The 26,909-nt window shown below is 38.7% G+C and overlaps 1 protein-coding gene across 1 annotated transcript; it reads left to right on the top strand.

The window, feature by feature from the left end:
* The first annotated feature begins 13,991 nt into the window (after nucleotides 1–13,991).
* LOC108668154 (ADP-ribosylation factor-like protein 4C) lies at nucleotides 13,992–26,413 on the top strand. Its single transcript, XM_047882940.1, has one exon. It carries the CDS (start codon nucleotides 14,084–14,086, stop codon nucleotides 14,735–14,737), a length of 654 nt encoding a protein of 217 aa, XP_047738896.1. The 5' UTR covers nucleotides 13,992–14,083; the 3' UTR covers nucleotides 14,738–26,413.
* The last annotated feature ends 496 nt before the right edge of the window (nucleotides 26,414–26,909 follow it).

Genomic DNA, 26,909 nt, shown 5'->3' with positions numbered 1-26,909 from the left:
AACAGGTGGAATTATTTTCCGTCGATTAATGAATTGAATACCCGGTGAATGAAGTCCGTTCATTAAGCCTTTTCATTTTATAATATGGAATGGATGTTTATAATGTACGAGAGATAAGTTAAATTAATTTACATCAATATAATTTCTACACTAACTCCATTTGTGGAATAGGGACAAAAGAAATAAAATATTTGTTTTGATATTTCGATCGGCACGTAACCGACAGGATCAAAGCTCGCACGGGAACACTACACGGAGGAACTCTGAACCGATGAGGAAAATCAAACATAAATGGCCAAACCGTACGAGGAAAAGTCGAGGTTATTAAAGTCTCAATGTTATTTGGAAGCATCAAACCGTCACCGACAGTATATGGGTGAGCTTTACCGTTTATGAATAATTATTTTAAAATAATTAAGATATACCTCAGCTTATTTTATTCGTGAAGCGCGAATAAAGGGTTACATATAAAAACCACAACAGGATATATAATAGGTCAATCAGATTCTCTTCATGAATAACGTATAAGACACATTTATCGAATAAAATTTGTCCAGTCAAATTAAATTTGTCCAATAAAACGAGGGAATGTACTGAAAAAAGCCTCAGGTTCGATCGGCGTTTATTGAAAAACAATCCTCAACAGAATTAAATTCCTATCAATGAACAAGAAACTTCCGAAAAGGCAACCCTCAGCGAAAACTGAATTACTCCTACAGATTGTTAAAAGTTTATTACACAAATATTCATAGTTAAATAGAGGTATACATTATAAAATTATACAAAGTGCAATGGTAAAACTTATTTTACAAAGATAGATTGGCTCATTTTTACTATTCTAAGTTGCTGATTTTAATCTGAGAAAGATTGAACATTGTTATTCATTAGCCTGGACGATATATAAACTCCAAAAATTAACTAAAGATCCGCTGAGAGCTAATTTTTGAATCAAGAGTACTCGTTTTATTGAAAAATTGTCATAGCCGTTAATTCTCACTTATTATCGTGAATAGCACAGCAAACACAAAATCAGTTACGAAAATATTTATTGGTAGCAGCAACATTTATTTGAATAGCATTTCGATGACAATAAGCTGAATTTTACACTTATTCATCACAGTAGCTAGTAGTAGTATTATTGTAACCTGTTCTAGGATTTTTCATCTGAATATCCATCAACATTTTAATAGGCATGATGTGATACATTTGCGAGAGTTTCATTCAACATGGTTGACATTACGGAACTCCACTTCCAAACTCAAATCACTCGAGTCATCCATCTCGCCATCTCGAATTCTCTTGCAAGACCCAGACCAGATACAGACCCCCAATAGCATGGATATGTGGATAATGACCACACTCTAGTATATGGCGTTGGATACGCTGAAAGAGACGTCACATTCGATGCCCCTTTGGACATGGAATGTGGACTGAGTTGGCTCAGCTTGACTAAACTGAGGAAACGCTGGCTTTGGCTGCTTTTGTTGTGGTGATACAATCCCTGCTTGACTGCTTGGCTGGAACTCGGGCTCTACTTGTCTGTGTTGTGAGGATACAAGCCTTGCTTGATTGCTAGGCTGGAACTCGGGCTCTGCCTGTCTGTGTTGTAGTGATACAAGACCTTCCTGACTGCTAGGCTGAAACTCGGGCTCTGCTTGTCTGTGTTGTGAGGATACATGTCTGTGTTGTAGGGATACATGACCTTCCTGACTGCTAGGCTGGAACTCGGGCTCTGCTTGTCTGTGTTGTGAGGGTACAAGCCCTGCTTGCCTGCTTGGCTGGAACTCGGGCTCTGCTTGTCTGTGTTGTGGGGATACAAGCCCTGCTTGCCTGCTTGGCTGGAACTAGGGCTCTGCCTGTCTGTGCTGTGAGGATACAAGCGTTGCCTGACTGCGCTGCTCAAACGCGGGTTCGGTCTGCCGGTGATGCTGGAATTCAGACCCTGACTGCCTGAGCTGAGGGAACGTAATCTCAGCTTGACTCTGCTGCTGGAATTCGGCTTGGCTGGGGTTCTGGGACGCAAAACCTGCTTCGATGTTCCGCGATGGCAATGGCTCTGCTTGACGGTGCTGCTTGAATGCCGGTCCGGACTGAATGTGTTGAAAAAAATCGGAACGCCTAATTTTTTGGGGGTATAAAGGTCTTTCCTTATTGTCGTCCTTTTCGATTTAGGTTTTTCCATGCAATAAATAAGCGAGAATATTAGAGACATCTATTTTTTCTGTTATAAAATCTTCTTTAAGTGATGGCGATCTATTTGCATGCTATTCTGGGTGGACAGTGTTCGTCACAAGTATCTGCTAACTCGAAATGCTTTAAAAATGGAAATTCCTTGCTGCCGTACCTTATGTCACAGTAATTTGTTGAGTACTTGAACTAAGAACTTTCCTGTAATAAAAATTATCGTCCGCATCATTTTCAGGTTTTTCGGTCGAAAACGTTTACATGTCAGACATTCTCGTGGGAGAGTTTTGTTACACCATAATTTCCTCCGTTTGCAAGTGTTTCGTCGGCTACTACCTGCGATTTTATTCCTGAATTTATTTTCCTTCGTGTTCATGACCCTGCATTAGATTCCAGCCGAAGTGTTCTTGATCTTGAGATTCCACGTAGGGCGTTGAGTGTTCACTTTCTTCTACAGAAGATTCATTTTACCTAGCCTCTGTAATATTTCTTTGGGTTTCCTTGCTATTTTCTGACAAATATTTGGACTAAGACGCTGCGTCTATTGAAATACGCGCTTAATTATTGATCTCAACAATACTTGATATATCTGCTTGCAGATCTTTTTCATCCCCTGCGTGCTTATTTGAGACAGTCGGTTCCTAATTTTCTGTCACGGGCTCGAAGAGATTAAGGAAAACACATTCGGGATCTGGTTCCGCGATGAGCAATTCCGTGCGTTTATAGGCATCATTCCCGGCATCACGGCTCACATCACGAAGATCGCTAAAGCCGTTCAATGGAATGTTTTCCTTCATTCTCACGGCGAGCTGAGTAGCGGGCATGCTCGTGTCTATGAAATTATATAAATACAGCGTCATCCCATCCCACGCGTTTATAACTTGTCGATCACATCCAGTCGACAGAAGATCCTAGCCTGGCAATAATAAATGAACGGCCGTAGAGATGAGAGTTTTTTCCATTAAAACTATACCCGCCATTTTTTGAGATTGTTGTCGCGTCGGTGTCTCATCATATTTAGTTCGCCAGAAGTTTTGATTAATTCCGCTTTGTGGAATGCTTGGTTGAGGCTAGAGAACAGTCCTATTCGCTACGCGAACAGCTTTCTTTTCAGAGCTGTATTCATCAGACACTTCTATATAAAGTATCACAGCTGTTTCCTCGTCCCCTACTCGGCATTACAAAAGCGAGTTCGATTAAACATTTGGATTAAACAACGTCTTGTGTTTCATCGTTACAAGGGTCCATACTCCGGCGTTCAAAACCGACAAGTTTTATACTCTATGCCACTGATTTTCATCTCCTTCTAGTACCTTGAAGATGACGTCAGAAGTATTCTGCAAACATGAGAAGGCTGCGGGAAAACCTCGTGGCACTTTAACCGTCGAGTTGGCTGGTAGAGGATCTGACGTGACGTCGCTGAAGATACCAAACGAAGGCTGTTCAATCGTTCCTGCAACACCATGCCGAAGTGCGGTGGATAAGGGCTATGCAGCCACATCCTCGCAGTTCTTCGATCCTCTCTACAAGACAATTATCACCAGGCACAGAATAGAAATAATCGCTGGCCGAAGTCTTCTCATAATGAATTAAGTTTAGATGATCAATTATTGGCAGAAATGAGTAAAGCGTGTTCAGGCTTAGGCTCTTTACTTAAAACCCATAGTATGTGTGATACGCAAGCGACATGAAATTTATTTCAGGTATTATTTTTTACAGTCCCTGTAATTCTTGCATGCATTTTCTTGCATACAGAGGACAGTATCAGATATAATTCAATATTATATATTCGTGGAAATTAAGTTTCTTAGGTTATAATTTATGGAGGGGAACCAATAAACTCCCAGGAAACGTCTGGTGCATGCGAATATTGAATATTGTGCACAATATTCAATTGCAGGATATTTAAGCCGAATAATATTTTTAGGGCAGCTACCGCATCTTGGATACAAAATGCAGAAAATTCCAACTCTGCTTTCCTATAATCTTTCAACAATATCATGTCGTAAATGAGTTGTTCTTCTGAGACTTTCTAAGTTAATTATCGAAACAAGTTCTTTTTCTTTGTAACACATAAAGCTGCAAAATAGCAGAATTGCAATATAATGATAATTATCTATAACTTCATGAAGTTCTCTATGAAGGCTCATTTAAGCTAATAAGTTTGTAAGATTTTGCATGTATAAGCTCAGGAAATATTGACAGTGTATAATTCCAATATATAGCAACAATATTAGAAATTATAAAATGCAGAAAAGACAAAGTCACGAAACCAAACCACGGATGAAACAGATGTCAAGGCGTCACTAAAAATAAACATGAAAACGCAAACATTAAAATAAACTATTTATTAATAGGAAACGATGTGTTCCTAAAATAATATCAAATTAAAATTAAGACTGAGTGAGAATATTATCACGAAATTTTGTGTTTGAAACAAAATTTCTAACAATTGACTGTGAAGTCGTTAGGCAATTCATTAAAATATTTTTGCTGTTAAAATCATTACCGTTGCTTTCGAAGTTTAAGTTTAACTCAGAAAGAAGAGTGGGTCATATTGTCCAAATAGAGACACATTTGCTGCACTTAGGGATAATACTGTTTTTTGCCGGACCAAATTGGGTCAGGGCGAGTCACACACTGGCAAAAATCGCAAGCATATTCAACGATATTGGGAGATATTGTCTCTTAATTCTCTGAGTGTAAATCTGTGACAAAGATAGAGCCAACCGCCCAGGGCCTATACTTTAAAAAAAAGTTAAGAGATCGTAAGTTCATCAGCCAATCATTGACGGCCTTTCAAGCAAAATCCACCAATCATAGACAAGAAAATAGAGCGTAAGTACTTACGTTTACTTAGCGAGTTTTGAAAGTATGGCCCCACCTGGTATCGTGAGAAAGCTAAGGCATAAAACGGGGACTAACGTTCCAAAGCAGAATTTTATCTTGGTAAAAGGCAATCATCCTCAGATTATGAATTTGACAGTATAATGAAGTTTCAGTTTTTACAGTTAATATAATTCGTTAGTTTGTTTTAACTGAATATTGCTGCGGCCTGTAAACACAATGCTAAATTTAGGGACCAAAATCCCACGTCATGAATTTGTATTTTAAGTTAAAGTAAACTGGGTTCATGAGAATGACTGAGACCAAAGATCCAATATAGTCTGGTCTCAATAATGAATAAAATGAACATGCATTCAACTCCATCTAAGGACCAAAATGTACACATTTATGGTCAGCTTAAAATACACGAATAAACTTCAGTTGGGAATGGGATCGCGTATCCGACTTAGTCCCGCATCTCGCGGGTGGTCCGCCCTGGAAGGAGCTCCGGCGAGTCAGATAATCATGATGTTCCAGCGACCACGAGGAGAAGTAATCTGCCCACGGCTTGTTCCACAGGCCGCTATTGTCTCCACTTATTGCCGAGACGCAAGATTGCCGCATAGGCCGCTCACACACTATGCCTCAACAATCCAACAACGTGCGAGCAAAGTTTACTTCTGCTGTGCCTTCCCGCACTTTCAAATATTTGGTGCTCGCTATAGGAAACTGCCGTCTAGGAAACTGGGCGCAATAGGAAAGTACTAGGTAGTCTAACCAGGATTATAAATCCCGAGTAAGGCCAATTTATTCATAAGTCTCAGGACGATTGACTCGTATTAACAGCTGAACGGAGTCTATGAAACTTCTTCAACATATACGAGCGCCAAGAGCCTTAATAATCGTCAAGTATCTCAACCTCAACGAGATTTATTTTCACTATGACCCAAGTATCCTCCTATGATGTCCAGATCATGGTTGAACTAATCCATGGTCCAGATAATACCACACTGTTTGTCTGCCAACACATTAACTGTCGTCAATGCTTTTCGTTACAAGAGGCCTGGTTACGAGCAAACAAGAGGAAAAATTGGTGAATTGAAATAAAAAGTTAGATGTTCTAACTATGTTATGAAATTTTCGGTTAAATCTGGATAAGAAAATTCAGTGAATTTAATAATCGAACTGGAGTTTTAGAAGGTTTTGTGCGAATATTGTTTGGTTTTAATGTTCACAAGACATGAAAAAGTCATCCAAAGGCAGATCATTGCACAGTTATTAACAAGAATTACTATACACTAAAAATCCATTTTCGGCTTCGATGTTTTCAATGCGATCCATAACATTCTCGATGCAATGCGATGTTCTCAATGCGATCCAAAACATTCTCAATGCAATGCGATGTTCCCAATAAAATCCAAAACATTCTCGATGCGATGTCCTCAATGCGATCCAAAACATTCTCAATGCAACGCGATGTTCTCAATGCGATCCAAAACATTCTCAATGCAATGTGATGTTCCCAATAAGATCCAAAACATTCTCGATGCGATGTCCTCAATGCGATCCAAAACATTCTCAATGCAACGCGATGTTCTCAATGCGATCCAAAGCATTCTCCGTGACCGCCTTGGAGTGATTGAGGAGATTCTCCCTGTCAGCTTCGCCCCACACAAAATAGTGCGCAGGGCGGAGGTCGTGTGAGTGGTGCTGCAGTACCTTGAGGAGCCAAAGCGTCCAGTAATGAAACAATATATGAAATTTCAGCGGGGTGTTATTTGGTGCTGATTGAGTCTTGTTTAAATTTTGTAAAATTCATAATTAGCGCCTAAAGCATTACTTGCATCCTGAAACGAAAATTTGCGCAGAAATATGGGCTGAAATTCTACAAGCTGGAAGAATTCTGCGATGTTTAAATTCGTCGACAGGCTAGATTTGGCCCAATCAATGCTGGCGCCATTACACCGCAGAACCTTATTGTACAGCTATTAGGATAAGTTTTCTAACGATTGGAACAGGCATTGACATCGAAATGCAGAATGTATGCTATTTTATAGCCCACAAATGTAATTGATAGACATCCTACGATAGTTTTAGAAGTGGGTGACGGGCTTAACTTCTACGAGGGTTAATACATCACATTTTTTATATTTGAAACTTTTGCAAAAATATTTTTTATGTATATCTTAAATTTTGTAACACGAGTTCCATTAGTATAGTATAGTGGTGTCAGCGTTGATTAGACCATTAGACCTGTCGTCGATTCTGAACATCGCAGAACTTTATTTTTTATTGATGTCAGAAATTTTGATTCAGGCGCCAGAAATATGAAAAAAATCGTACTGAAAAAGTTACGATCGGGTTTGTTGCTAATTTTACCGGCAAGGCTCGCCAATAGAATTATTTCGCTGTTTAGGTATTCCCTCTGATGCTTTAACGACGCACATTCTTGCCTCTGGCTGCCTGGGCACTTCATTACGAGCTTAGCATGTCACCAAGCGGTGCTTTACGCGCCTTCTTAAATTACGCCTTTAGTGAGATACAGACACCTCGTTACTTGTACCCACATATACACAAATTATTGCCGACGCTGCAAGTTGATCCGGGCTCCACGTTCAGGACAATTTACAGTAACAGATTTCATGAATACAACCTTGCTGACCGAAGAAATGTTGACTTAACCAGCAAGCTTCGAAGTAAACAGCAAGGCACATCGTATTTTTTCGATTTCCGGTATTTGTGAATTTTATTTAAATTTATTCTGAAAAAATACGATTTTTGTCAGGTAAAAGATTCCTAATTTTTATGAGTGACGTGTACTCAATTGATTGAACGAACTCAATTGAAGAAATCGACGAAAAATATGTAATTGGTTGTACATATAAGAAATTTTCAAAAAAACATCCTCATAATATGCCAAGTCATGCGAGGGAAAAAGCAGGCGTTTTCAGAAGCAGGCGTTTTTTTACATGGCCACTAGCTGGCCATGTATAACATTAAACATCTATTTATGTAGTGTACATCTATTTATATGATTTACGTCTATTTATGTGGTGTACATCTATTTATGTGGTGTACATATATTTATGTGGTATTCGTGGAGGTGTAAAGCTTGAGCGAGACATCGCACAAATGGCGAGCCATGTGCCGCGGTCTCTCGACTAGTAGTAAAACAGGAGACTTTAAAGAGGTTTACAGACTGGGTTCTGTAGGAGAACTAAATGGTCTGCTTAGCGCCACGATCTGATAAAGCCAGACGCGCGACAAGAAGGCTGCGCCACATCTCCGCGTCTGTCAGTACATGAAAAAAATTAACATTTTTTACGGCTCGAGTTCCTTCGTTTTGTGAGCTTGTTGTTTAATATTAAAAATTTTAATTGAAAGTAGATACTTTTAACAAAGAAAATTAATGCCAATGACAAACTAATATTACTAATACAAACGAATAGTTAATTATAATAATATATAATTTGTCTCAGAGGGAATCGATTAATTTAGTCATACTTTGGTAATATACTTTGGTAATTAAAGTTAAAGTTGCAGCAACGCAAAGATAAACACGTCAGAAACATTGTAAGTCTTAGCTTGATGACGTGCTTGATGAGTTTTTTTTACAGATTTATAAGGACGTGCTAAAAATACATGTATACAGATGGATGTGCTTCGTTAGTTCTTTTGACATAGATATGTACAATAATTCTAAGCAAAAATAGATAAAATATACCTTCTTCGCTAGTTCATTTGATATATCATATAGATATATAAAGGCGGGCTAAAAATATATATAGAGACATGTTCAGTAAGGCTGTGTGCAGCCGGTGCTCCGGAAGGACTTTTTCGAGCAGCTGTCCCGACAAAAGCTCCATCGACTCGTAACAAGTCTCGAGGAGGCGCCACTGACGGAAAACATCGAGGAAGTTTTCTTGCAGCACCGCTACTCATCCATGCCGACGTCTTATCCTTAACAAGGCAATTCGCTAATTAGTTCCACAAAAATAACCACAGATGATTAATTATTTGTTTGCATCAGTTTCTTCCAAACGTTTCTACTGCTTCGGGATTCTAAATGAAGTTCAATTATCGTGCTTATTTTAAAGTAGTCAGAACGCGATTGCAAATTATTATGGGCACAGAGAATTGTTTATGCAGCGATAAAATATGTTAAACTTACCAAATATTACCTTGTTTGATCGACACAAGTCTGCATCAAGCAAATAATGCTATGATCAGAACTCGAAATTGTTCTGGGTACATTTTACTCTCTCATATCTGTGACAAATTTCATACGACCAAATGTATGGTAGAATACTAATGGCATAGCAGCCTCTGGCGCCCATTAGCTAAGGCCAGTGTATAGCGCGGCTTCATCACCGCTCAGTTTTGACCACGTAACTGATGGCTTCAACTTGCAGTCAAATGCAGAGCATTAATCTCTCCCCGTAATCTTATTAGAATGAACACGAGCTTCTCGATGCCAGAGAGACTGCAGAACCGCTGACCGAACAGCATGCAGGTTCATTGATCTCAGATTTCCTCGAACAGTTAAACAAACTTTGATTGAAATTCGCATCCATCGGCGCGAGGTCCAGCAGACTGACAAAATTATTTCTGGAGGCTTGGTTAAAGATTCATTTATTTCTATGGATCTTATACAAAAATATTGACTAGAGAATGCAGAGAGACAGACGTCGTAGTAAATAATACATCCGGAGTCCGTTCTGCAATCGTTGCCAAAGCTACTTTGTTGACACAACAGGTCCCAGCTATCAATTAATTCTATGCTAAAATTAATTGCTTTCTAAAATGCCGATCGATTCAATGGATAATTGATTGTTGTTTGCTTCAGGAAATAAATAGTTTCATTAATTGCTGAATGGTATGCCGCACAATGGAGCTCTACGGCAGATTCACGGATGGCACCTGCGACTCCGTTTTATTGCTGGCATGACACAATAACGATGCGTCGTCTCGTGCAAGAAAACCTAGAACTCTCACAATGGAAAGTTGCTGCATGTACACTTGCTGTTGACGCAACGCAAACAGAATGATAGAACAAAAGATATCAATTCTCTACTAAAAATAATAGCTATTAGATGTCGGTGCCATTGTGTTCGACGTGTTGGGCTATCAGGCTGACGATTGGTTTCATTGTTTGTTTATTTGATATTTCCCGATCTCAGCGATTAAAAAAATAATCGATCGAATTTTATGCGAATGCGATTATTTTACTAGAATTCTAATAAAAATAATTGAATAATAAACTTCCCGATATCAGCGATCTAAAAATAATTTTGACACACAACAAAAGGAAGCATGGAAGCCCAAGAATAACAGTTAACTGCTCTCGCTGTCAAGGTCTGAAATTATGTCGTTTGTATTAATTTAGAGGCGCGACTTGTAACAAACATTGCCATTTGTGCGCCATCAGAAGAATTAATTGAAAGAAATCGTGACTGCCAGTCAGCGGCATCGTCCCGCTCTGTTTTGTGTGGGACAATTGGAACTGTAAAGGAAGCTCACAAGCAAAATCAGGCGGTCACATTGTAGGCAAATACAAGAGACGCGGTCACGTTCATATGGTAGCAGACTGACCGCGCTAAATGTCACTCATTAACGGTACTCCCCTCTTTGTAAAGCAGAAAGTTCTCACGACTTGTTGTCTTTTTGAGTATGTTTAAAAAACATTTGCTTATTAAACAGCTTTTAAATGCACCTCAACAGTTATTGAGGTTCATTTAAAGAACATTATTGACTAGAATATGGAAACAATTAATTTGGTAGCTCCATTTATAAATAGTCAGAATACCTGCGTAGAGCATCAAGAAAGAGGTTATTTATAATTGCGTACGCGGGAAAGTTTAAAATTCACAGGCATTTCCTTACCACCAATCATAACTAAGTAAATACTTGAGAGTAGCTCTGAACTCGAGAGAGTTGAGCGATTGTTTCGTCTTGAAATCTTCCTTTAATGACACCAAAACTGGTCAGGGTCGGGTAATGGGAACGGAAGTTATTTAAGCGCAGTTTTGGGGTTTAAAATAAATGTAAATGAACAGGCTTGTGTACAGAATAAGAAAAAGACTGTACAAGTTATTATATTATCAACTAATTCAGCCCGTTATATTTATGTGAAGATAATGAATGCATATGTGCAGGATTTTAAATTTATAGAATTAAATCGAATAAGATTCATTTTATCGTAACTGAAATAAAACGATTTTTTAAATTTGAAGAACAATTATAGATGTGTTTGAGTGCCGTTGGGCTGAATTTTTGATGTGCGAGTATGAAAACAACGTCGAATGTATTAAAAAATGTTACATTTTTTGATAACTACGTAAGAAACATCAATTAATGTCTGATAATACTTGATAACGGCCTCTATTATTAATTTGCTTCACTAAATGGAAAGGTCGAAACCGAACTGCGGAAAACCAAACATTGAGAGGCACGCAGGCTTCACTCAGGCTAAGAACAGAAACGGATTTGCTGAGTTCAGTTAACCGTAATTTGTGAGCAGAGTTCCGTCCTCACGATCTTATCAGGAAATTATCACGGAAATACTGGCCGAGTCGTAAATCTAACCAACCAATCGCCAGCCAGGTTACTAAGCGAACCTACCTATTGAGCGCGATGCCAGAACTTACGATCAAAAGAGAACTTACGATCAAACGAGAAATTACGATCGGCGGAGAACTTACGCTTAAACGAGAAATTACGATCGGCGGGAACTTACGACCAAACGAGAACTTACGATCAAACGAGAACTTACGCTCAACGAGGAATTTACCACAGTCATAGAAATCACGATCAACGGATTTATGATCGCCGGTGAACTCGAGAACATAGTATTGTAGAAATTCAGATCAACTGAAAATTTAAATGAACTGGAACTTAGGAACCCCGGAGAACTTATGATCAACGGGAATTGAGATTAATTGAAAAGAAAACATAAGATAACCGGAGGACTTTCGATCATGGTTGGAGGTATGCGATTAAAATAACAGCGGCGACTCATGTAGCATTGAGGGTAATATGTATCATTAAGTAGCATCATCCCTAAGTCAGTTACTGAATCAATGAGATATCTAATGCACACAAAATTTTTACCGGAAAAATAATATTTTTCATTATAATGTTCCTCTTTATCAAATTGACCATCATCATACTAAGGCCTTTGGAATAAAACTATATAATCTAATTTAAAGCCCGCTTAATCAAGACTAACAATACGTTTTTCAAATGAAACCTATCACGGATACTCATAAGAGGGAGAGTTCCTCATGAAAAACAAGCTCTTCTTTGAATGTTCTACAATTCTGGCAGGTGGCAGCAAGCTCCCCAGGCATGAGGTAGATTTCAGTAATACAATCTCGTTCATAGAGGCGAGCGCAACACCTGGCAGACAGGCAGGTGATGTACCTGCGCCGACCGCTTGATTAGCTCCACAGAAATTGGCCGAGTTACCTGCTGCAAACGATACTACGCCAGTGCTGCTCGAGAGTCGGTGGGGTGTGTACGTGCGATGCTCACGCTCGGTGACGCACTCGGGGCCGGTGGAGTTGTGGAATATTGAACACATTTTCTTGCGAAACAATTGATATAATATTCGATAATAATTATTTCCCACTTCTACTCAGCCATTAGTTATTTTTCACTGATGAACGATGTTAGTATAATTTGATGCAAACCATGAATGAATGGTCAGACTTTGTCACAATGACTCATCTGATGAGTATCGTGCGGTGGTGTGCAAGTGGAACGATGATAATGATTAGGAATTGCGGTAATAAAAATGTCAAATTTCACAAACATTATCATATTTTTTTGATAATCTTCAGCTTAATTTTTGCAGGTAGCAAGATGCATTGTTCATACAAATTTAGCAGGATATTTTTAAGCAACAGATAACATCTAAGCTATTTATTAATTTTGTTCTAATTATTATGATTTTTAAAAATTCCGAAAATTATTCCGAAAAAGATGTGGGCAGCCGACTTCTTATGACTCATCGGCCAACTGTTGTTGTACAGAAGTCAACCCTCCCCCGTACAAAAACAATACAATATTCATAAATAGTACATTTTGTTAGAATAGAATAGAATAGAATAGAAGTGTCGGCACTGAAGAAATAGGCCCATGGCCTTTTGTTGTGCCTGAACGCTAACAAAATGTCTAAAATTCGTTGAAAAATCGTTTGAAGTTCTTAGCCTTTATGTTCATGAATAATTATTGTATAAATACATATTAAAGCCTGGCGACTATAATAAAGAGGTAAATCATGCGGGTCAATAATTCTCACCACTGCATGTGAAGTTAGTTACCATAACAAAGATGATTAAACTGTACCTGCTTCATTATGTTCACAAAATCAATTACAATTGTTGAGAAAAACGTATTTCAATAAAATAATTATTGCCGCAGATTGTCCCTACACTATTGTCCCTGATGATGAAATGAATATATACGTTTAAGTTCATATTTTGGTTTAGGACAACTTTTCAAAGTACTACGTTGGCTCGATTATCTCACGATTACTGACATTGTAAAATGATGTGGCCTGATAAAATTAAGATCATAGACACAGACGCCGCAATTTTTATCCAATCAATAACGAATAACTTTCACTTCCGGGCGAAACTTAGAGACTGCAGCTGTTATTTCGGCTGCGTGATTGGCCATTCGGCAATGACCAGCGCAATTAATCCCGCCAATTGGGGGGCGAGTCACGCTCGTAATTGGCTGGGTGGTTGGTGGCGTAATAGACCCGTGACGGTGAAAGTTGTTCATGATAAATCCAACCCAACTTAATAGTATCGAACTGACAGACCAATTAGCGAATGCATTAAACTCAATTGGCAAATTACTCCACATATGATTAGATTCTAGGTTTCCAGGCTTAATTTCATCCACACTATATTATTAACTTGTTTAAAAATAAGAAAATATTTGCTCATATCCTAACTGTAATACTTTTTTTCAGACAAAAATAACATTTGGGCGAGTTGTAGGAAAACTGGAGGAGGTCCACGATGGTCTTGCGTTCACGTGAGAAGTTACTGAGTTTGTGGTGATGTGTTCGTGCATGTGGTCAGGCATGGTAGGCGTGGTGAGAGAGGTGATATGGGGTCTAACAGCCCTGGTGCAGCCCGCAGCCCACGTGGTGCTGGTGGGCTTGGAAGGGGCTGGCAAGACCACAGCGTTGTTGCGGTTACGGTACAGTCAGTACGTCGAGGCATCGCCTACAGTCGCATTCAACACGGAAAAAGTTCGTGTCGGCGGCGGGTCTTGGCTCATTTGGGACGTTGGTGGAGCTGAAAGACTGCGACCTCTGTGGCGGCCCTACACCAGAGCCTGTGATGCTCTCATATTCGTGGTCGACAGCTGCTCCGACGCTGAGCGACTGGAGGAAGCTCGGCTCGAGCTACACCGGCTCGTCAAGCAGCAGGCCAATCAGTGCACGACGTTGCATAGGCCTAAGCCTCCCATCCTCGTTATTGCCAACAAGCAAGACTTGCCGGGATCCAGACTGCCTAATTTCCTGTCTGTTGCACTCGGGCTGCCAGATTTGCCAGAGTCTCAGCCGTGGGCAATTGCACCGGCCTGCTCCGTCACGGGAGAAGGGCTGGAGGAGGCCATGAGCGTCCTGCATCATCTCGTCACGAAGGTTAGGAGGGCACCACCACCCTCCAGCCTGCCTGCGCCTCCTCTCAAGCCGTCCAGTTGAAGTAGTGACTTATCTTACAAAAAGAAAAAACAATAAAAACAGATCAATCAACTAAAGAATTTCTTTTCTAAATCGGCATTAAAGAAATAACATTGCAACGGCGTAGAGCGCTACAACTACAGTCTCTAAAATGATTGAGGTTTACCAGTGATTTTAAATAGAATTGTTGTGCTCTGATCAGATCGAGCTCGGTCAAAACATGGTACAAGTTCATCAAAAATGATACTGATTGTTCTTCAATGATTTCAGTTCGTGCCTAATAAATGCTGACAGCCTTCATTGAAATAAGGTATTCGGATCATCTTCAGATATGAATTTATCGTGTAAAATATGTGTGATCATTCTAAAATATTATGCTAAAGTGACGTTTCCCTTTGAAAGAAACGTCAACTATAAAGCTGCAACCAAATTTATTGATGCTCTTACTCAACATCCGTTTTTTATCTGGAAACATCAAACTTTTGCTCAGCATCACATTACTCAACATCGGAAATTTACTCAAAAATGTTTGATTTCACTAATATGTACTCAGCATTGCATGACGCATCATCAAACAATTTCTCATTATCGCATCGCTGGACAGAAATAGTTTACTCAAAATTACTCCACTCGCAGTATCAATATGTACTCACAATCACTCGACTTATAATCTAATATTTCCTCAGTGGTATGGCGTCAAATGTGGTCTGCGAACTTCAGTAACTATAAATTTAACTGCACTATAGTGGTCTGTCACCACTATAGGGAAGCAGACTGTACTGATATTCATTAGTATTCCAGTGTAAGTGGCCAGTGATATACTCAGGGAGGAGTTCTATTTAACATCTAGAATTCTAGATGGTGAATAAATAAATATCAAGTTCCAGCCAGTTTCAGTGAGTGACATTACTAGGTTATCTGCAGAAGCATATGTTCAAAAATAGAATAGACAGAAAATAAGATCTAAAGAATGGAAGTAAATAACAACTGTGCACAGGCTGGTGGAATACGGGGATACCCAAATCGGAATCAAAGTTTTGCTTGAATCCAGCCAAGCCACGCCTATTATATTCTGCTGCCTACTGAAGATGGATTGCGGGAAGATGTCCTCCACCAGCACGGTAGAAGGGTTTTCAACAAGGATCATGAACCATTAATCATAAGTTTTTATTACTGTTATTATGTAACAATGTAAACTGTGCATTACGGTCTTCAACTATCAATAGGGTTATGCAGTCCAGCCTGTAAACACACATCTTGTACCATTAAGTTCCCCAATGTTTGATTCGAGACGAGTTCAGTAAAATTATCTTTCGATGCTGGTGTGCAACTCGGATTAAATTCGTGCTTCGTGGCACATTATTAATGCATTATCAGCGTACTGGAATACTAGATTACTTTCTTAATCGTTTATCGAGTGTTTAATACAGGTGATAGTCTCATGAAACTTACGCATTCTTTTCTATGCCCTCATTTTTAAACGCTTCTTTCTTCCATTGAGCCCTAAAATGGCAGTCCCTCATTCCATATAAAATTTGTATCATGTCCATTCACCTTCTTTGATCATCCTGTGCACTTAGTGCATCATACTTGAATAAATGGTGAAAAATTTCTGATCACCCTCTCCGTAGTTCTAAAACAAACTGTGCATTATGATTGATGACTGAACTCAACTATATTTCATCTGTTTTTTTCTGACTGAGAAAGCAAGATACTCTTTCTCTGCCTAATTAGCTTCCTAAGCTTTAAAGCTACAGCTGAGAATTTCCATGCAAAAAATTAACGAAGATGTGAGCCGCTGGCGTCGGGGCCAGACGTACGTGCAGTGAGCGTCGTCTGCACATCTCTGCCGGGTTGGTCGCTAGCGTCATGAGAGTTTCCCACGCTTGCTCTGATGCTTCCCCTGCTGCTTTTGCTGCCATCTTGTGTTATTCATTGTGTGATACTTCTCTGGCTATTGATTTATTTTCTCTTACGATACAAGCATGTTCTTAATTAGGATGCTTTCCTCAATAAGTTGTCGTTGTTCCTTCCAAAGATCGCTATCTTTTATTGTCGAAAATGTTTCCACTGAGGAAGAAATAAAAGCGTGAGAATGTTTTGAATTGCAAGTTCCAATAGAGTCAAAAATCTATTTGGAAACGAAAAGAATACAATTGCAAAGTTGTAGTAAAGGCATTCGATGATTACAAGAGTTCTGAATTTTTAAATACAGTATGTTACTGTGGATCTATAGACTTCCGCGTCTGCCCAGAAATCGAATGCGTAGGCGATAAATGAATGTTCTGCATTAAATTTAAAAAATCGAATTTTTGGACTATACTTTAGAGGTGACGCAGTAGATCGATCTTGTTTTCTCACTGGAAGGCAGCAAGTGCCTGATAGACCACAAGCTCATCAGCCACGGGTATTGGAGAGCCGTGAGGCGCACGCACAGCAACGGCCACTTCTTTTCAAAGGCAATCATGCGCGCAGTGCACAGCCTGGGCTGTGCCTTTGGTCGCGTTACGTGGATGCGCTCAGCGTCGGCTGTGGCTTAAACGATTAAGGCGGTGGCGGGCTATTCCTGTAAACGACGTGCTAGTGAAATTCCTGTCAGCTACGTACCCGTGAGATTCCTGTCAGCTACTTACCCGTGAGATTCCTGTCAGCTACATACCCGTGAGATTCCTGTCAGCTACTTACCCGTAAGATTCCTGTCAGCTACGTACCCGTGAGATTCCTGTCAGCTACGTAACCGTGAAATTCCTGTGGGTGACGTACCCCTAAAATTCTTGTGAGCGTTCCTTCACACTAAGCGCTTGAATGTGTAAACCCACTCATTTACATTTGTTTCGAAATGCTCAAAATCGAAATTAGTGTATAAACCACGAAACTTTCTTTTTTTTGCGAGATATATCACATGAATACTGGGCCGTTGTTTGGTTCTGCGTGTTAGGTTGTAATTCAGAGACTTTATTATGCCCACACCGAGACCTGTATAAATTTTTAGAGTGGTAAGGTTCGTGCAGAAGAATTCCTTGTCATCTAGGCGTGACAAACCTAAAAAGCGGGAAATCTTTCCCATGGTCCTGGCATTTTTCGAGTCAAAGGCAGCGCATTTTCCCACAAAGGCCGTAATAGGATACCCGCTTCATGGTCCATTTATAACTCGCAAATGGCGATGTGCGGTGAGCCTTTCTATTTTACCGGCATTGGAGGCAACGGTGCAAGTTCCATCGATTGCCGATTGATTGAGGATTCTTGTCGCTGCCAAATATTTCACATGACTGTGTGATGGAAACTTTTCTTGTATTAATTTCGTTTGGAATTCATGTTACCAGCTTTGAGAATAATGTATATCGAAAAATGTCTGGAATACATTGAAAATGGTTGCGAAAAATTAAATTGTAGGTCACGGAAATTATTTTGTAATGTTAATTCTTTCTAATAATTTCGACAAACTTATTAAGCCAATTTCGCTAACATAACATAAGTCCATTTTTCTATTTCTTCAGCTTCTCAGACAATTTTGTACGTCCCAAAAGCTACATTGTTCGATATATTTGACACAAGAACATACAGTCGATGACTGTACGTATTCTGCGAACAATGGGGAACAAACAGGTCGATAAGGGACCAAACAGGCAATGAGTTAGTAAAAATACTCCAATTGTTCCGGTCAGGATAAGGCGCTTGATAGATGATCTCAGCCCGAGAGGGTGCATGCTCTTCTTTTGTAATGTTCAACAACACCTAATTCTGCCCGAGGCACTGAACTCTCTGCACCTTTCAGTAGTTACAATAATTTCTTTACGCGTATGATTTTTTTTACCTATCTGCAGATATTTTAGCCCGAGGTTTCTTTTGTGTAAATCTAGATAAATTTTGGAAGTAGTTATTGTTTGAGTTTACGCGTAGGATCTTATAAACGCTTGCAGTAGTGCATGCACATTGCTTGCAGTGAGCCCACATAAAGCGGAAGTTCAGTCATTCTAGGATAAAAAGATAAGTTCGCGCAATGATGGCTGCCCTACACGTCAGGTTGCGGAGTGCCTGCTGAGAACCGTCGTCCCGCCAGCCGCGTGAGAGCCGCGCTCTGCGTGAGAACAACGCACAGCGACAACAACGCGTCTCTGGCACAGAGTTCAAATAAGGATAATTGATGCGGCGAAGGAATACTGAAGCAACGAGCGAACAGCATGACTTTAACATGGAAAGCGGCCTGGAATGAAAAGCCGAAAACATTTCGAAAAGTTAATTATTCTGTATGTAGTGTGAAAGCCATCTTAGATTGTAATATATTCAGGGCCTGAAAATTCAGTAGGAAGAGTTTTGCTGACCTTTTCTGACCCATTCAGAGTGTGGGTAGGCATCACAAAGAAGCGGGCATTGAGCTAAAGTATAACACTGGGAACAATATTACCTTTTCGATCGCGCGCCACAAAGAAACAAAGCCAAGTAATGCCAAGGTACTCAACTGGAAACTGCCCAGAGATGCGCCACGAATAATCACACAACCGCCTAGTAGGATACCATGGGTCGTAAAAGTCGTGCTCCTTTTACTTCAGCTACTTCAGCGAGGTTCAGATTTACTTTCCGAACGTAACATCATCTACTCTTACGAAGCGTGAGGAAGTTTTCTTGCTGGCTAATAATTGTTCCACAATACATTCGGATCATTGATTGTCTACTAAACCGCACTCGTGATGTCGAAATTCGACCAGATCAAGCTTTCTCCGTTAAAACGCATACATTTAAATTGCTTTTGCATTAGCTAAGATTTGTATTAAATGGAGATTTGAATGATAGTGTCCTGATATCTTACTGAATCCATGTATCGAGAAGGTACTGGGCTTGGTAGATAGGCAGACCTTCACAGACCGAGGTCGCCATTTTTACCTGATCGTGCCAACGCCCTTCATTGTCTAAAGCTTCGTTAGTGACAGCCTTCTCACTCCTTCAATTCAACCGCTTCCGGAAATCTCTATAGGCATAAATCATGATAAATTTCACTGTGAATCCGTTATTCACGTTGGGAACCTTTTTACCATTACGTTTCATATTTCTTGTCTTGGCTATCCTCATTCTGCGAGGAAAGGCGGAGTTATGCAATGGTTCATTCCTGAGCCTATCATGAGTTGAATCAAGCGATAGTATTTACCCCATGCTGAAATAAAGTAATTTCACCCAAAGTACGTGCACCGGCGGTTCCCATTGCAAACTATATAGTAGAAAATTCCCCATGCATTACGCCACGAATGAATTACGCAAAATGAATCTTACGCTCCTAACTTTAGTGTTATAGACTCTAAAAGGTTAAGAAACTCAAGCTCTGTCTCACTCGTATCCCTGCTTCTTGTGCCGTCAGTTATCAGAAGCAGGAAGCGCTCAGCTGCGCAGCATCCTGTCTCCCTCGTCCGCCTTCATCCTCACGCAACCACAATTTTGATCTTTTTTTTTTCATTGCAAACGAAGCATGAACCATCTGATCAATAATGAAATTTCCCAATGAAATCATTTGACCTGAAGCGCTGACGTCGGAGCACAGTCGCTAAAGTTGTTCGCCGGATAGTGACTCTCAATAGCTGGAATTTGCTCCTCAAAGCGTTTCAAGAGGATATATCATTTACTTGGAATAAGGGTACGGGTCTTAGTATATCGTTGCTTTTGTATTCCTGTTATATGTTGGTCTGAAATTTTCTTTTCCTATTTGTTTGAAAATAAATATGACGGTACGGTTGATTTTTCTACTGCTCCAAAACTTTTCATTTTATTTGAGTTATTTGTATGATTAAATTTAGTTAGCATTTCTGTTTGCATTAGGAGTAGGCCTAATATTCTGTACTACACGCCTGACTTCTGCCTGATCCCACCGGCTTAGTGCTGCGCTCAGCTCTGAATAAATCAATGCTGTAAAGCACAGTAATTTAGAAGCCTTTTAGTCATGACGCCGGAGTCGCTTCAAAAGCTCCGTGGTACGCCTGATCTTGATTTGCGATCAACGTTGTGTGTTTTTCAATTCACAACACAGCCTTCTTGTACACCAACCGTGTGATCAGTCTCTGGCTAGTTCGTCTGATTAGGACTGGCCCTTGGTTCAATATTTTATGACTCACATCCGATGTCAGAGTGGATATCCCATTAGGCCGTATGATTCAAGCGTTCTGAATAATTTGTAACACGTAGGCAAACTCGCTATTTTTCATGCAAACATTTATCATAATATGGCCGTAAATAAAATCATAATATGACCGTTCACCCGGATCACATTTTTCACCCAGCCCATTCGATCACGCTCAAATCTACTCAAACAGTTAGAACTTGCCAATATTTTTAAGAATTTCGGAAGAAAAATTATGATCGGCAGAGTAGAGAGAGACGTACAACAACGCTCTATGTATTCATCATACAGTCATTCTTTATATTATTAAAAGACTAGCTACTCACGCAAAAGGTGTAAATACTTAGCCAAGACACATAATGCATAATAAAAGCAAACGTACAACTTTTTCTGTCAAAAAGTTTTCCATATTGAAAACCTGTCCACAGCTGCCACAACTTCGCTAACACCTGTGCCGCAGCGCCTGTCGTACAAGCCAGTTCTGCCTCTAATTACTCTATTCAGAGTGGTAGTTAGCTCACGTACGTTGCAACGGTATTCCTGATACCAGCGAAGAACTTGAGCTCAGTTGAGTTTGCGTTCAGTTAAACCCAATTAAGTTGTGTTCAGTTTGCTCATAAAGTAAATTATTTCTGATGTATTGGCTCTTTAATATCATTATTGTTATTCATGCCTGAATTGCGCAACATTTTATTGCCAATAGGGAACAAATTTGATGACGAGGCTGCGAACACTTGTCACCATCTGCATCCGCTGTTCATTTTGCACCTGTGCAGCGGGGGAACTACCAGCCAGCCCTTGGCGTGATCAGAAATTAAGGGACCTGTCAGTGCTATTTAATGAAAGAAACAACATATGTTCCAGATTTATCATTGAGAATTTAATTCCGTACTCTTTGTGTAGATGTGAGTTAAAATGCAATAGAAAGATTCAACACAGTGAAGCGTTAGCTTTTGTCTATATATACTATAGTCATCAAAATTCAACGGTATCACTATTACCACTCGTTCTTTATTTCCCAGCCGTGTGTGCAACCACACAAAAAGATTTTCTACCTATGTCATTTCCCATTATTTATTCTGTACCGATTGTTATTCAACTCGAGGTTTTGTGTATTTGGTTAAGAGCTTTAATTAGTATAAGTAACAAAGAACTTCCTGCCAAAGAGCTGCATTGCAACAACGCAGTTTTGCCGTGAATTTTTTTTTATGTTCTCAGGTTGCATTTTATGTTCTATATTTAAACTTTCTCTGTATATCTTACTTCAATTTACCAAAACAACATGGTAATAATTTTTACTTTAAATTCAGTTACTTCAATGTCAGTTTACAGAGTTTAAATTTCAACGCCTTGAGCATTACAGAGGCGTTTTCATTCATCATCAGAAACCCATAGCTTTATTTCTGTCGTAAGTTAAGTATTTTTTTAACCGGTTTCACCGATATCTACAATGCAATTTGCAAATGTGGCTTTCTTCCAAGAAAATCATAAACAGATCAGCAACTCAAATTTACTTCGTTTTACTAGAATGAGTTGGATTCATATTTCAAATAAATTACAGATAGTATTGGTTGGTATGCCGGTGTTGAAGAGGAGACATTTCGTGAAGTGATTGCAGTTTATGCCGTCATCATGTTTCGCACATTCTTAATCCTAAGAGTAAGCAAGATGAGAACTTTTCAAGTAATAAAAATTTTTTCTTGAGCAGTCAGTCCTTTGTTTATGAACTGTATATAGATGCATTTTCATAAGATTATTGAAATATTTGTACAGCATTTGAAAAGCTCCTATATGGAGACTGGCAATGCATTGGTAGCACGGATGTTTAGCACTTTTGAATATCCATAGTACGACTGAGCTTAAGATATTTTTTAAGGTGACATCAGGATACATTGAACATATACTAATCTGTAAATAAAATGTTGATTGTTTGTAAATTCTTATTATTTAATTTATTTTATTAAGTTTGGTGACTTTTCTTTTGAAAGATCTGATGTACATAACTGGTGGGTTGGAAATTCATCGATGTCTGGGATCGTGACCTGCCGGACAAACGAATTACTCTTTATTAGTATCGTAAGGAGTGAGGAATTTATTGTCATAAAATTGTGTTCATTCAATTATCAAAAAATACAATTGAAATCAGGCACTAAGTAACTCATGTTATTTAAAATTTTAATAAATTTTGTGTTTTTCTTCACATGTTTAGTTTTGTTGATGGTTATAACGAATTTAAATTGATTGTGAACGCTCCAGGCTCTCTGGTAATGTAAAGGAATTCGAAGAAAAATGTTCAATTTTGAAACTAATTTTAGGGGATATTTGTTGTAAATATCGTCTCTATTTCTTTTCTACTTAACTAATATAAATAAGGAAAAAATATTTTCTTCTTGGCTCTGCGATGGGAAATTTTTTTGTTTTTATTCAAGACTTATTCCCCAGTGAAGTGTTTTTACAACAAAGAAATCTTTCAAATGATACTTGCAGTCACCGTCATCAGATGTGACTGGAAGACAAAGCTGTGCTCGAAGGGTAATTTCTGATTGATTTTCAGGGTATTTCTTCATGACTTGTAATGAAAACTATTCATACTAATTTTCATGTACTAGTTGAATATTATCATTAACAAATCAACAAATCTTGATCAACCTCTACTTGATATTAATAGATTTCTTATTATTCTTAACTCATGATTAAATAGAAGCCGATGATGAAATGGATGACGTGGTGTAACGGCTACCAGGCTGACGCATGCAACGGCCCTGAGGCGAGGCTCTTTGCTAGACCATTAATTAGCTTTGGAAAAGCTTTTCTTTATTTATGTTCGTGAAAATCAGCGAGTGAAGTCTTGTTGATGTCAATAGTTGTTCACTTAATTTCCAGAATACATCATCTATGAACGAAAAAATGCAAAATTTTACTCTCAAACAACTTAACTCTTGTGTGGCTCTGACCGATGCGACACCAATTGTTTCTGAACAATTTATACTCACTCTTAATACAAGTTTTTTTTTTCTGTCGGACAATATTGATTTCCACTGCCCCTCGATATTAAAATTTCCCTCAATATTTTTGAAATGTTTCCTGTGATTTCACTTATACTTAGGTGATTTAAAATATCACTAAATAAAAAATAGCCTTAAATTTTTCGAGCCTGAGTCGGCCTGGTAACGTTTAACTACGCTGCGTAGGCTGCGTATACGCGCCTCATCTCGAACTATTTTGTCCGCTCAAAACTGACCTCATGCAGCCAGCGGCAGCGACTCGGGCGACGACCGTCCGGCTCCCGCCCTGCCCCACTTGTATTCAAGAAAATACAGTTTAAAAAATTTCGGCTTGAATTCTCTGTGATTACGTCATATAAAATAAAATTAGAATAGTAATACGAAATAGTTGAGTATTTTTATATACAGGGAAAATTTACTGCTCGTTATTTTTTACAAAAAAAATCACTCAATGTCGGATTAACCGACGTTACACGGACATAAACCGTTTCTCGCCAACATGAATCGGAAATTAGCTGTATCAGAAAATTCTCTAATACCAAATATATTTCAAAACTAACCAAAAGGTAACTGAAGTTCAACAATATATTCAGTTATGATGTTCCAGATAACAACAAAATCTTTATCCTGATTCAATTTTGTGAAGAAATAGAGCGTGGGACCGGACGTGGCGTTGCGTTGCTGATCGCCCAGCGTGTGAGGATCTCAGGCATAGCTAGTGTCACCAAAGATAGTGTATAAAGGTCAGAAATGGTTGCTCCAGCTGGGCTTAGCTCCTGCCGCTGCCTTTCCGTCTCTCACAAATCGAATACTGTTCTATTTTTATTAATTGTCGTCGCTGAAGATATTAACTCAATGCACATTTTTCATTTCCATGCATTTGTTTGTTGCATTTCCGTTCCAGAAATTCACTCCTGCTTAAAATAACTATTCCACACAAAGAAAAATTCAAATCTCTCCATCAATAGCCAACGGCAAGAACCGTAATTAAATTTTTGCTTATATTGAATATAAATATATTTTTTATGCAACATGAAATGCCGTCTGTCTGTTTTTTGTTTTACTTTTGCCCCGAAGCAAAGGTTGCGAAGAGATGGGAGAGGCAGCGCGCTATGGGAGCCCTGGTTTAGGGTTGACTGTAACACCTGTATGATATTGTCGATAGCACCAGCTTTATTAGCACACATGCCTTCTGTACTGACACTTTGTAACGGTCAATTAATTACCACTAAACTGACGACAGTTTCATTTGTAAATGGTGTACTCATCTCTTTGCTAGTCGTCTGTCATGCGCACCACAGTATAAGAGATTACTTTAGTACGTATATTGAAATGATATTTTAGATCTATTTTGTCATGCAGGAGTTGCTCAGTAAAATCAATTTATCTTAGGCTGAGCTTGAAGAAATGATGTTATATTTAATATCCTTGGAATATTTTCGTTACCTCAATAAGCTATAATTTACGGATGATCACAGATTCACATATTGAGTTTACCTCTTGCAGAAAAAAATGTCTTAGAACTCTGAATATACTGTTTTATGAAATGTTAATTTAAAGATTCGAAGGCAATATTCATAAATTTTTTCCTGTTTCCTTTTTCTTACTCATTTTGGCCACGGAAACGAGACAGATTTGAGCGAATTGAATTAATTGCGATGAATTTATCAACCTTAGCTTTGAGAGACCGAACAGAATCATTCAGTCATTCTACGACACGCATATTGTGTTCATGTCTTTTTGTGTTCATTGTGTATTGTTATTTGTGTATTGTTATTTTTCGACGTCCATTTCGTGTTGCAAAGCCTCAATGAATGTTATCAGCGCATCCCTATAGTATTCCCGATTCTTTTCTATAGTAAGATAAGCAAATTTGTGGAACAATGGAACACTAAGTTCCATTGTATAGCATGTGAATATATGAACAGAAGTAATCTTTAATCATTTACTCATCGAATTCAAGGAAGAACTTGCTGAATATTATATTTACCATTCCTCATTTTTTAGAAATAATCCCAGAAGTATCCTACTCATTGAAATTTCAAGTCGTCTTCACTCCTGTACATGGCTTTCGTCCTGAGATAACTTATCGGAGAAAACTAACTGCCGGAAGGAAATTAAGTTATTAACTTACTTGGAATATATCTCGTACCAGCATTTAGAATGTATTTAATGAATTTCCTTTTTATCCCAACTAGCTATCATTTACACGTGATGGTCGATGCCGATATTCTAATATGTTATGCAGAGCAATGGAAGATCAACAGCATTGCAGAGTACCGAATTCATTTAATGTATTTCTTGTTGTACAGATAACTGTTTATTATCCCGTATCCAATCATGCTTCGTCATGCACTTAAGTACATAACTTAGTTGTTGTTGCTTTTATTTATTTAACTGTGTAATTAGTGCTTGCACCCGAGGATTGTGATTTCGTCACGCTGAAAGTTTCGCCTTTTTTTGTAACTGAATTTTCATTGTCTACCCTAGTCGTGTTGATTTAGACGTAAAAGCCGTAGTAAAATAACTTAGCGACTTACATATGTAAATTATTATTTTCTTACATGTGTAAATAAATTTGGAAATGTGCATTTATTTTCATCACCTTATTATAGAATGAAGAAATGAAATGGAATAGTTGCTGAAATGCCTCGCATTGAGTTTTTTTGTTCATTGCTCTCTAATGGCAATATCAACGACGCACTTCACGGCAATCCAAAGTATTTGAAACTAATTCGATTTGATTAGATTTTGTTCGCATGCGATCTGTGAGTAGCTGAAATAAATCAGTAAATTCCAGTGTATGAAATAACTCATGAATGGCTATCGGGAACGTCCAAAATTTTGGGTCTTAAACACTGAAGAATATATAATATTACACTTACTTTCAATAAAAAATTACGTCAATGCCTAGCAAATGACTTTCAAGTCAAGTCCATGTAGGCACTCGAGTATTTTTCTGCGCTTGTGACCATTGATTTATAACTGAAGATGACAGCTTAATGATGGCAAGCGCCATTACAGTTACGCAAGGAATTTACGCTCCATGACTAAGATATATGCGCAACACGCATACGCACCTGCA

This window comes from Hyalella azteca, unplaced genomic scaffold (assembly GCF_000764305.2).
Source record: "Hyalella azteca isolate HAZT.00-mixed unplaced genomic scaffold, Hazt_2.0.2 contig11647, whole genome shotgun sequence".
NCBI classification, from domain to species: Eukaryota; Metazoa; Arthropoda; class Malacostraca; order Amphipoda; family Hyalellidae; genus Hyalella; species Hyalella azteca.
This window is presented reverse-complemented; position numbering and strand designations above follow the sequence as displayed.

Bases quoted from the DNA above. Each gene is read 5' to 3' on its own strand.
- LOC108668154 (XM_047882940.1), top strand. From the start codon at position 14,084: ATGTGTTCGTGCATGTGGTCAGGCATGGTAGGCGTGGTGAGAGAGGTG.